The 12,431-nt window shown below is 40.0% G+C and overlaps 1 protein-coding gene across 1 annotated transcript in view; it reads right to left on the bottom strand.

The window, feature by feature from the left end:
- MLLT3 (MLLT3 super elongation complex subunit) overlaps positions 1–12,431 on the bottom strand; it is a 120,817-nt gene that overhangs the window by 49,503 nt on the left and 58,883 nt on the right. The window contains exons 3-4 of the mRNA XM_061470858.1: positions 5,783–5,865; positions 1,835–1,978 (exon numbers count right to left, since the gene is read on the bottom strand). Coding sequence (XP_061326842.1) covers positions 1,835–1,978; positions 5,783–5,865 — 227 coding nt within the window. The remainder of the gene's footprint in view (positions 1–1,834; positions 1,979–5,782; positions 5,866–12,431) is intronic.

Here is a 12,431-nt window from a genome sequence, read left to right as displayed (position 1 = left end):
ATTAGAAGGCACAGAAAACAAACAATTAAAAAGTAATACAAAGTATGCTTAATCTTTTTACCTTTTTAACCACACCCCCCTGCCCAAAGTCCCTGCTGGGATCATTTGGATTTATTACAGCTGTGAGTAAAGCTTGTCATTGACAACTGACATGATACAACTAGCATTAAGGCAGTAGCTCATGAAGTTTTCCTGAGTACAATCTTAGAATCATAGAATAGTTAGGGTTGGAAAGGACCTTAAGATCATCAAGTTCCACCCCCCCTGCCATGGGCAGGGACACCTCACACTAAACCATATCACCCAAGGCCTCATCCAACCTGGTCTTGAACACTGCCAGGGATGGAGCATTCACAACTTCCCTGGGCAACCAATTCCGGTGCCTCACCACCCTAACAGGAAAGAATTTCCTCTTTATATCCAATCTAAACTTCCCCTGTTTTAAGTTTTAACCCATTACCCCTTGTCCTGTCACTACAGTCCCTAATGAACAGTCCCTCCCCAGCATCCCTATAGGCCCCCTTCAGATACTGGAAGGCTGCTATGACGTCTCCATGCAGCCTTCTCTTCTCCAGGCTGAACAGCCCCAACTTTCTCAGCCTGTCTTCATACAGGAGGTGCTCCAGTCCCCTTATCATCCTTGTGGCCCTTCTCTGGACTTGTTCCAACAGTTCCATGTCCTTTTTGGACATAAATCTTGATGATTTATTTGCAAACACACTAAAAATCTAATACATTGTGCAGACAGCAATACCTTCCTGTACCTAATAAATACAAACAGAAAACGCAGCTTCTATTTCAGTACAGCTATAGTTGTCTTCTCCAGGAGGGTAACAAGGTCTGTCAGACTACACCTGCTACTTACTTCTGCTTTATTTTCAAAGATCCTCTTCAGCAGACTGAATTATTTCCACATTAACTCTCTCTTACCTCCAGCCCAGAACCTACTGTTGTCTAATTGTGCCAAATAGGGATGCCAGTCAGGCTCTTCACAGTAGCACGCTGCAGGACAGCAAGAAACAGCAGCACAAACTGACACAAGAGGCTGAGGCCAATGAGAAGCCTCAGCCCCACAAAGACAGGCCAGCAGTGGAGGCAGAGCCGAGGCCAGGGAAGGCTTCTCACAGCTTGGCAAGGAGGGGTCAAGTTCTGAGCAGACCCCATGGCTGAGCCCCTCGTGGTCCCTACCAGCATGAATTATTCTGTCATTGTGTGAAACACAGCAGAACAGGTTCCACTAACAAAGTGTAAACCTAAGTGTTTTGCTGTCTCCTCCCTCCAAATGGTCAAACTTGCTTTGGGCTTTTTCACATCAATTAATTTTACCAACATGTAAAGAAGTCTTGGTAAATTTTCTGGTTCAGACTGTGCAACATGTTAAGTAGCTTTATTTAAACTTACAGTTTCTAACTTGATCTACATTCTAACTACTGCTTTTATTATGCTTAATATAAAACTGTTCCTTTTTGAATCAGAGGTGTTTTATTTTCTTATTACTTCCTCCCACCAGAGTAGCTCTGTTGTATTTATCTCTGTAAAGTCAAGCAAGCAATGTTTTATGTATAAGGTCTAAGTTCTGCTTTTGCAGAAGGAAACACAAATAGCTTGGTTGTGAAGACATAGCTATCTAATCGTGTATTTAAGGTAGGAACATGCTCATCTGCTCACCCATTTAACTGTAAAGATGACAAGCATTGAGCTCTTACACAAAGTTAATCACAGAAGCACTCCACTTTGTTTCACTGTCAGGACAATCTTTTTTATACTAATCATGCACCAGCAGTAAGCAGTAACACCTTTATTGGGATGGCTTTTGACACGGTGCAGGACTCACCCCTCCTGCCTTTAGCAGCTTTCTTCTGAATTCTTCTGTCGGGTTGTTGAATGTGAGCTTTTCACAGCGGAGGTGATTTACAGGTGGGTGGCCTTCAAGGTGCAGGAATAAGTCATAGTCAAATCGAACTTTCTTAGGTTCTTCCTGAGGGTTGAAAATAACCAGATAGAAACATCTAGCACCAAACCTAAGTTGCAAACAAGGGCTACATAAAGACTGCCAATTAAAATGAAAATTATGTCATTTTTAACCATTCTCTGTTCTCAGACACATGATGGAATTTACCAAGTGTCAGCTGAGCTACAGTAATCCAGAGAAACTCGTATCGGTCCATGGTAACACACAGTAAAATACATGAACTTCAGTGAACTTCAAGTTGCCCTGACAAGGCGTAATTGAAAGTGTTATGTCATGTTTGGCACAGGCTACAGACATACACATAGGCAAGTATCATGATTCAGCTGACACAAGGTAACTGTCACCAACACAATCACATTTCTGATCCCTAGATAGTACTGAAGACACTCTAGTAGGGTTTGAATTCGTCTACCAAAGCCAAACACTATTGTTTTCTTCATGAGCTGTAGGAAAGAATAAGAATGAAACTGTTGCTGCACTACATTAGATCTCCTGCAAGGGGGCTCATTAATTAATTAAACTTCATTGCCTTAAATGAGTATGGCCAGCTGGATTTCAAGTGTTCCACTATAGCTTCCAAGTGACTAAAATTCTCTGCCACTGCCATGAAAAAAATGAAACTGAATGTTCCCTGTACCAATATGGAGAGAGAAAGAACAGGAAAGGCAAATTTATCTTGGGAAACATCATTTATGCTCTACTGCCCTGAGAATGCCTTAGCTGAAAAAGGACACTAGTGGTATTGAACTGACTTCAGTTTATAATACCAGAGAAAAAGATACTAAGTACATTTCATGTTATGCATTTACACAGTTCCTTCTAGAAGCTGAATACAAATTAAGTGTTCTTTTAAGACAATATTAAGTAGCCCTTCTCCCTGTGCAGCAGAAGCCACTAAATCAATGTTGGTCTTAAGGCAGAACATAGTAAAAGGTCAAATTTAGAAAAAGCTTTAGTAAAAGGGGAACTATAAGGGAAGATGAGGAAAAGACAGGGGAAAATATTAACACAAACACTGCATGTAACCAAAATGTGTGCTCTGTTCAGTGACAGATGCTTTAAAAATTCACATTAAAAAAATTTTTAGCTTCGATTCAGGATTCCAAAGATGTGAAGAACTGAACGTGTAGAAATCTCAGTTATTCTAAAAGTAAAATCAGAGGTTTCAAACACAGCCAAGGGACATCCGTCTCATCCCATCTCTAGACTTAGAGCAGAGACAACAGAAAAGGACCCGAAATAAAAAGCCTGCAGTATTCTTCTGTTCCTGACAGAAGAGAGTAATTCACTTAGATGAACGTTTTTCTTGAAGGACCATTTTCAGAAGCAATCATGGATGAAGATATTTCTTACTGTTAGAAAGATTAATACAGGATTTCTTGCAGAAAAAATACAGAAGATTTATACCCCAGTCTGCTTAGAAAACGTGTGATGTTGCTACCAACGGTTGGTACCAGCAGCTTTGCCGTAAGAGCAAAGTTGTAAGAGTTTACAAATGTGAGTCTTCAAAGAATTCTGTGGAAAGTCAGATGAACATAACCAGTGATTTCAAAGAAGACTTTCACTACACAAACAACTCCCAGTACCACTACCATTATTTCAAATGGTGTGACAGTGAAGGCAGAATATACTATAGTTTGAGCCTTATCCTAAATGGACTAATTTTCAGAGTGGTAGCCTTTTGACTAAAAGCATTTTTCAAGGACATTGTCTCAATGCCTAACAACTATAGCCTGCTGATGATGAATTTGGGAGGGTGTGTGTATGTGTTTATCATTTCTCTAATTCTTTAAAGCTTGGATATTTTCTATCAGGATGAAATGCCAATTAGATTTTCTACCAGTTTCTGCCTAGTCCTGGGAACAGCCACCCTGTAATTCTCCATGGTCCATGTGGCTTCCTGTACCCTTGCCTTCTCTATTCACTAGGGTACTTTCTGAATCAGAAATTGAAAAGTTGTCTACCTTGAATAAGTGATGATGGTCTGTCTCCTCTTCCTCCTTCTGTCTATCTCCTCTTTTTCTGTACTGGAAAACCTGTGAAGTGGCTTAGGGGAGGAAGAGTAGCTGAGCCAGGAGAAAGCAGCAGCTTGCCTCAGGAATTCCGGCTCAATTTTTGTGCCACTTTTCCTTTGTATTGTACCGACCCCAGGGAAGTGCATGCTGCTGCAGCTGTGTGAAGAGCTAGCTGACTCACAGTCCAACTGCTGCTTGTCGTATTCCATGACACCAAAATAGGGGTGAGGGATGTTTGCAAACTTTCTAATTCCACATGCTGCTTGAGGGTGAGGTGAGTTGTAATCACTGCTGCCCTCTTGATCTCAGTCTAAGCCACAACTCCTGCTGGTCGCCACAGTCAGCGAAGGCAGCCATAAGTCTGAGTGAAAAACAAAAGAAGAAACATCGGGCAGGAAGCCTTCTGTAGAGATGCTTCAACGACTGACTCACTATCTTCTGACTTTGTCTGCCAAGTTTTGGGATGAACTCTTAACAGAGGATTTAAAGAGAATGGGCTGCTTTTCATTAGATTTCCTGAACGAAGCAGAACTGCTTCCCTAATGGAGACAGACCTAAAAAGCACACCCAAAAAGCCAGTCAACTCACTAAAGCAGTTCTGTTTTCTTTTCCAACTGCAAATGGGGTAGACTAAGCCCTGCTCTTCACAGATTGATACAGGGAACATTTCAGGATTACCTGTTTGAAACCTACAACTTAGAAAGTGCCTGAGCAGAATTATTCACACCATGCACCTCGACAGAGTTTTCTGTGAAAGATAAAGAAGACTGGAATATCTACTTGAAGGTACATACAGCTAACGAAGTTGTACTCTAATACGTATTTTAAGTGATCAGGGTTCCAGCAAATGTGTATTTTTATTTTCCTTCAGTTTTAGTTTTTCATCAAGCATTCAACACATTAAAGATGCAACAATGACAATTAAAATAATTGGATTAAACTACACCTTGGCAATATAAAACAAACACACAGGTTCTCTTAGAAGCACATGTGGAGTGTAACAGCAGCTCCGCCAAGGCACATGACAAACCTAAAATACTGCAGTTAACATACTGTACATTAAACCTTGCAAGCTTTCTGCTGCTTAATTCCACCCAAATTAGATTCTTTTCATCTGAACAAGTTAATAATAATACAGACCCTGTTATGTACATTAAAGGAAATCTCTGTATTTGCTCTCAAAGAGACCCACAGTAAGTGCAGCATTTACTTAAGACTCAATTTGAGATACGACAATAACGTAAGCTTTGCAGAATGGCACTGTTTTTTTTAACTGTGCCCCTGGTAATGTTAAGTAGAGTCAATGTTCCCATGAGTCTAAAATAATGGATTTTCAGACTGAAGATGCAGGATTTAAAAAAAAAAAGAAAAGACTGTTTTGAAAGATAAAATCCTGAACAAACTAAAAAGACCAGCAATACTAAAACAGAACACTGAGTTCACTATGAAATTGACATAATCAAGACCAGTATCCTTTCTTAAAGTTTAAGTGATTCGTGAACTTCCATAAGGAAGCACTTCCTTAAGGAATTATTTAAAGTCTGTCCACTTCTGAGGTGGGCTACTAATTCTGGATAATTACATTCAACATCTTTATCAAGTAATCCTAATTTCATAGTTATCTGCTAAATACAGTTACATACTTCTAAAAGTTACAGGGACTTTGAATTGAGGAACAGCACTGATGAAGATAACTAAAACTAATTTTTAACTGAGTTTATGAATTAAACTGTAAATCTTTAAGAAAAACTTTCACATTATTTTCCTTTTAAATGCAAAGTATATGATTCTATACCTTGTTTTTGAAGTAAACCTCAATTGGCAAAATGAAACCAGCATACCCAGATTCTTCAACTTTGTAGGGTGGATCTTTGCACACTGAAACAAAGAGAAAAAACTGGATTTAACACACGCACCAAAAAATGCTTTAAATGCACAAACAAAACGTGAGTAAATAATCTGCAACAATAGTTCAGCACCATTACAAAACTGCACACACACACACACACAGTAGGACATATGTGTGCACAACACCACATGAATTTTACAAGCAAATTATTCCTGCCTACATACAACCTATAGTTTAGCCATAGCAATATCCCCCACCACTCCTCACTTTCTCAATCCTTTCAGGCTGCTAAAGCAGAACACCAGGGACTTCAACACCAGGTGGACCCACTGAGTACCCACAACAGCTACATACACACTGAAGCCAAGGCTTGTTTTAGGAATGGAAAGTACATAGGATTCCACCCTGTGAAAGTTGAACACGTGGAGGGCAGAATTGCCATTCATGTATTCATGACCTAATACTAATAAAATCCTAACTCTGTGTAATGTAATTTTTAATAACTTAATTGAATTAGAACCAATGCAAATAAAATTGAAATCTCTACTACTAGGGGAAGGGTGATGATATAACATTCCAGTATATGGTGCAGAATCTCAGGAAGATTATGTACTGTATTATGTTAGAACAGTAACCAGGTTTACTCTATAGGATTCAGCCTTCTTTAATGTTACAGTAAGCATTACTAGCTGCAATATACAATCTTTCCCTTCAAGTTTTCAGTTTAATGCAAGGGATTTTACTTACATGAAATCCCCACAGCACTCAACAGAAGCTCTGTGAATAAAGTGGCACGAGCCCATCAACTTCAGCCAGTGACAAAAAGCAGGTTGTTACAGAATTTAGAACAGAAGCCACCCTTCCCTTCTCCCATCTGGCTGTGTGACAACCTTATTACAGAAATCATGCCCATGTAACACGTAAGTACAAAGGTAGCCTGAGCTTAAGAAACCATCCTTCCAAATGCTGCATTGATATGTGTGACAATTCATGTCATATGGACTACCATCTCAATATCATACTAACAGGTTCTCCGTTGTAGACTGGTAAAATGCTGTAATTTGTACACAAAGGCTTGACTTCTTCAGAAAATTCTGCTAGAGCCATCTCATTTTTTGCTGAATAAAAAAAATGTAATTCAGACTCACAGATGGATCATCATTTCTTAAGATATACACTCTCTTTAGAATCGCCTGGTACCTGCACTGGATCAGGTGCAACTGAAACTATACAAAAAGCATGTTTTGCAATCAACTGTGCAAGGGTCTGAATGCCAAACTTATGCTTTTTAGCAAAGAACACAGGCACTTACCACCCTCTATCATCCCAAAAACATCACAAGGCCCATCAGACATATCCAGGAATAAAACTGCTGCCATATTCTCAATAGTATGATCAATATGATCAATGACTGGGACCAGGTTAGGAAAGTTAAGGCCCACTTAGAATTGGCTAGGGATGTGAAAGATAACAGGAAGGGAATCTATAGGTACACTGTGAATAAAAGACAGAATGGGACAGCATGGGCCATCTCCAGAAGCTCTCGGGAGAACTGGCTACCCTGGATTTGGAGAAGGCTGAGGTTGTTAATGACTTCTTTGCCTCAGTCTTCACTGACAAATGCTCTGACAAAACCACCCATGTCTTGGAAGGCACACGCAGGGACTGTGAGAATGAAGACCCTGGGTCCACTGTAGGAGAAGATCTGGCTCGAGACAGTCTTAAGGAACCTGAATGTGCACAAGTCCATGGAACCTCATGAAATCCATCCGCTGGTCCTGAAGGAGCTGGCAAATGAAGTTGCTAAGCCACTGGCCATCATATTTGAGAAATCATGGCAGTCAGGTGAAATTCCCCATGACTGGAAAAAGGGAAACAGAACCCCCATTTTCAAGAAGAGGAAAATGGATGACCCGGGGAGCTACAGACCATTCAGTCTCACCTCTGTGCCTGGCAAAATCTTGGAGCAGATTCTCCTGGAAGGCATACTAAGTAAGGCACATGAAAACCAGCAAGGTGCTTGGTGACAGCCAGCATGGCTTCACTAAGGGGAAATCCTGCCTGACCAATTTGGTGGCCTTCTACAATGGGGCTACAGAACTGATGGACGGGGTAGAGCAGTTGATGTCATCTACCTGGGCTTGGGAAAAGCGTTCGACACTGTTCCACACAACATCCTTTTCTCTAAATTGAAGAGACATCAATTTGATGGGTGGCCCACTCGGTGGATAAAGAACTGGCTGGATGGCCGCACGCAAAGAGTTGTGTGCAATGGCTCAATGTCCGTCTGGAGACCAGTAACGAGTGGTGTCCCTCAGGGATCGGTGTTAGGACCAGTGTTGTTCAACATGGGTGTTAGTGATATGGACAAAGCAGAATTTCCTCCTACTACCTTGCCATTCTCCTCCTCTTTTAGCACCAAATCCACACAGGGACTTCAAGAATAAGGAAAATGGCAAGTCTTTGCTCACCTATTTCAGTTGATTATCACTACACAGTTCACTTTATGCAATCAACAGAAAAGAATGACAAAGTGGAGAAAGAATAATCACTTTTCCAAACTCTTCTGCAACACCATCCTCTTACAGCTATAGAATTTAGTTTTGTTTTCCTGACAAGGAAAAAGAGAGAATTTACAGTTTATAAAGTGGAATTTGAAAGCTTTTGAAGAAAACCTTTTCACGATTGGTCAAATCTGAGAGGTGGTTTCAGACATACAGAGCTCTGACCTTGGACAGTGACCATTTTGTGTTAAACCTCCCAGAAGTAGTATTTCAGCTTATTCTGACGCGTCTTCCCTTAATAGGGCACTTGAAAACCGTAAGTATAATAGTTCCAGTAAGCACATAATACATACTGACAACTTTTTCAAAGATGGAGAAGCCCTCCTGCTCCTCCTCTGCCTCAGAAGAAAACTTGAGGAGACAGCTTTCCCAGTATTAATTGAATGGCCATGCAGGGTTCAGAAGACTGAAATACACTTATAAAACCAGGGAATGATTATATAGCAAGTATTTATCCATATGGAAACACTGAAATTTTAGAAACCGTAATAATACATTAACTGTTACAGAGATTTCAGGCTCCATTACTTGACAAGTCACAAATCACTTTTTTCTTTTTTTTTTTTAAATAAATATCAGGTCAACTTCTTCCTGAGCACTTAATTGGTGCAGAAAACACTGTCAGCATAAATATTTTTCATTCTCCCCCTCAAACGTCCCTTCTTTTAGATTTACACAGCTGTTAGCTGTACTGAATAGTACCTTGTCAAAGTTTCTCATTACATTTCTGAAAACAAAGTCTTTTATACTTGCAGACTCTGTTGAAACTTGGGTGATGGGATACAAAACACTTAATCACAACGAAACTACTCTGGGTACCTTCCCAAGCTGAAAGATGGCTTGTACTAGAAGAAAAAGACTACAATCTTGTGAATGAAACTGTCCTGAAAAGAAGTGACTCGGGCAAGCTCCATGCTCTTGCATACTTGTAGACTGCAACAAAAGTGAAAGCCTCACCTTTCTTATGGAATCCTCTACTATACATACTGGCAGAAACAGCACCTCTGTGCACTCTTAATCAACATTCACTAGCATAAGCTCTTTGTTCTGTTAACTGTCGCAAGTAGTAACCAGAGCTGCAATGACATGTGTGGTTTAGCCGAGCCAACAGGCAATCATCCTAGCAAGGTTTGTCAACTGGAGAAGTTGCAAGAGTCAGGTAAACCACAGAACAGGTAGGAATAAAAAACTAGATGCAGCGGAAAAAGGAAAGAAAGACAAAAGCAAATTGCAAATTCAGATCAACAGAAACCCAAAGCAGTTACAGCAATGCTCACCCCGAAGGACAATGAAACATTGCTTTCTGTTGGACACTGACCATTTTGTGTTAAGCCTCCCAGAAGTAGTATTTCACCTTATTCTGACATGTCTTCCCTTAATAGGGCACTTGAAAACTTTAAGTATAATAATTCTAGTAAGCACAAAATAAATACTGACAACTTTTTCAAAAACAGAAAAGCCTTCCTGCTCCTCCTGAGCCTTCTTGCCCTAGATTCTACACCTTCTCTTCTTTCCTCCCTCATTTGACAGTTTGTGTAGTCTTTTAGTTTCATATAATTTCAAGCTTCTATTCAGTATTGAACACCTCTGCCACAGAAGCAAAGTTTGATCTGACAACTCTAACTACAAAAAAGGTGTACAAGCTAGGGCAAGAAGGCTCAGGTCCTAGGACAAGAAGTAGTTCTCATAAGTGGAATACCATTTTTCTATAATGCTGGGCCAGCATATACACACAGGTGCAACTGCACAAATACTGATTTCCAGTACTGTGCACATGCTCAGGTACTCAACCACAATATATTGCCCTTGACAGAGGACTATCTAGGCACTCAGCTGCAACCCTTGCTTCACTACAAACAGTTCACAAAGACCAGGAACAGTTAGAAGCACATTGGCTATGCTGTTCTGTTTATTTTGACCAGCCACCCCATATATGAAAGTACAGTAATTCGCAGCTAATTATTTAAATGTGCCTTCAAAGAGGCACAAATTTAAATGTGCCTTCTCAAACAAAATGTGCCTTCCAGAGACCAAATGCAAGATATCAATGTGCATCTTCAAATGAAGCTTAGTAACATTATCATTGCTAATACACAATTTTATTCACAGGGATTTTTTTTTTTTTCTCCGTAAGATCTCAGTATCTGTGTCAGCAAAATTGCCTATTATTCTACATATAAGAAAGAGATGCGAGTGCTCCATTCTCATTCAATGCACTCTACAGCTGAATTATATTGATAATGCCAGCATAACGAGTTACCCAAGATCACTACAAGCTAGGACAGGAATTTATGAGGAGTAGATTATTTGTCCACTGTTCTTCAGGGGAATATGCTTTCTCTACAGCTCATGTTAAGTGGCTTAAATCATTTATCTCAAATGTTTTGCTTCTTTAATCCACAAGTGAAGAGCTGCTTTTTCTTTTGTGTTGACACATGCATTCCCATGCACTGCATCAGACATTAACTGGCACCTAAGGAACAGATGCAAATCAAGCCATGAGAATGCATTTAACTAACAGAGACCACACTAAGGACTTTAGAGATAACAATAACAAAATTCTAATAAGAGCTATGCTTTTTAAAAGCTTTAATGTAAGACTCATTTGCTGCTCCAACACCATTAAATATTTCATTGCGAACAGATTTTTCCTTTTTTAAAAAAAATTGCAGTACGAATGAATAAGGAAAGACAGATTTTTTTACGCAGATGTTGACACAACATAAGGACAATGCAGAATAATGACTGTAACAATTCACATATATTTTGTGTACCCTGCAGGAAACACCGGTGGCTGATGTGAGGAAGAAAAGCCTTTTGAGAGAGAACGGGTTTAATTGTAACTCTCTGCACTTGTGTTTTATAGATTCTTTCCTACAATTTGCTCAGATTGGTCACCCTTCAATCAACTTTTCTCTCTTATTCATCACCATCTTCATTAAAAGAAGTCTCAGAATAAAGGGGTGGCATTCACTTTCAGAGGAAGGCAGACTGCCATCCCAAATCCCTCCTGCACCAAGTCAGCTGTAAGTATTCAGCTCTGATTTCTATAAAAGCTCTTTGACTCTGTTACTCAGCAGCTCACCTTGACAGCTGGTGAGCTGCTGTACTTGGACTCTATACAACAGCCCAGAAGAGCATGGGTCCATAATGCGCTACCTTCAAGGTACACACCTCAGCCATTAATTCCAACAAATTGCCAGGCAGGTTCAAACAAAAGCTGCCAAAAATTACTAAATTAAATGTGGGTTATAAAGTATCTCCTACATTAGGAGTAAGGAATTCTCATTTGCTTAACTCCTTACACTGACAAGTATGTGATGAGAAAAATACAACCCTGAAGTGAAAGCACAGAAGGCACCAAGACAGAACTAAGGCTGAGCTTTTAGCATTGCATTTGCAATCTTATTAAGTTCCCTGCCCCACATCCCAAAAGCCCGTATTTTCTACCAGCTGGACAGGATAGCAAGATACAGCTTATAACCCCTTAAACAAAGTGAATCCTATCTAATTTTCAGTGTAAAATTTTCTGAATATAGTGTCTATTCCCTGACCACTAGACACCTTCATCAATTCAGATCAAACTGATACACAAGATAGGGCAGGGAAGGGGAAAAAACTTTTGCCATGCCCAACAAGGTTTTGCAAATCCAGGTCTTTCGGAAGTCATTAGCACTGGCCTTTAAACATTGCTAAAAGACCAAGCGAGAGAACAGTGAACACCCACTCAGAAATTTCTTTCCAGTCAGAACAAAAATATAAAAACAGACTAACAAAGATAAGGTTTGGGCTTTCTGTTGGTGGTTGGGTTTGGGGGTTTTGTTTGTTTGCTTGGGGGCTTTTTGGTGCCCTGTGTTTTGCTCTGTTTATTTTGAGGTTTTGTTTGCTTGGGGTTTTGGTCTGGGGTTCTTTTTTTGTTTTCTTTTGTTGGGGGTTTTGTTTGTTTGGGTTTTTTATGGGGGGGGGGAGGTGGGGGGGGGTAGGATGGTGGTTGCTTTTTTGTTTGGTTGAGCATTTTATACAGTTAAAAG

Source organism: Pezoporus flaviventris, unplaced genomic scaffold (genome assembly GCF_033815535.1).
Source record: "Pezoporus flaviventris isolate CSIRO_AGI_PZ_B2104156 unplaced genomic scaffold, CSIRO_AGI_Pfla_v1 ptg000064l, whole genome shotgun sequence".
Classification (NCBI taxonomy): Eukaryota; Metazoa; Chordata; class Aves; order Psittaciformes; family Psittacidae; genus Pezoporus; species Pezoporus flaviventris.
The sequence above is the reverse complement of the archived record's forward strand: the minus strand, read 5'-3'. Positions and strand labels throughout refer to the sequence as shown.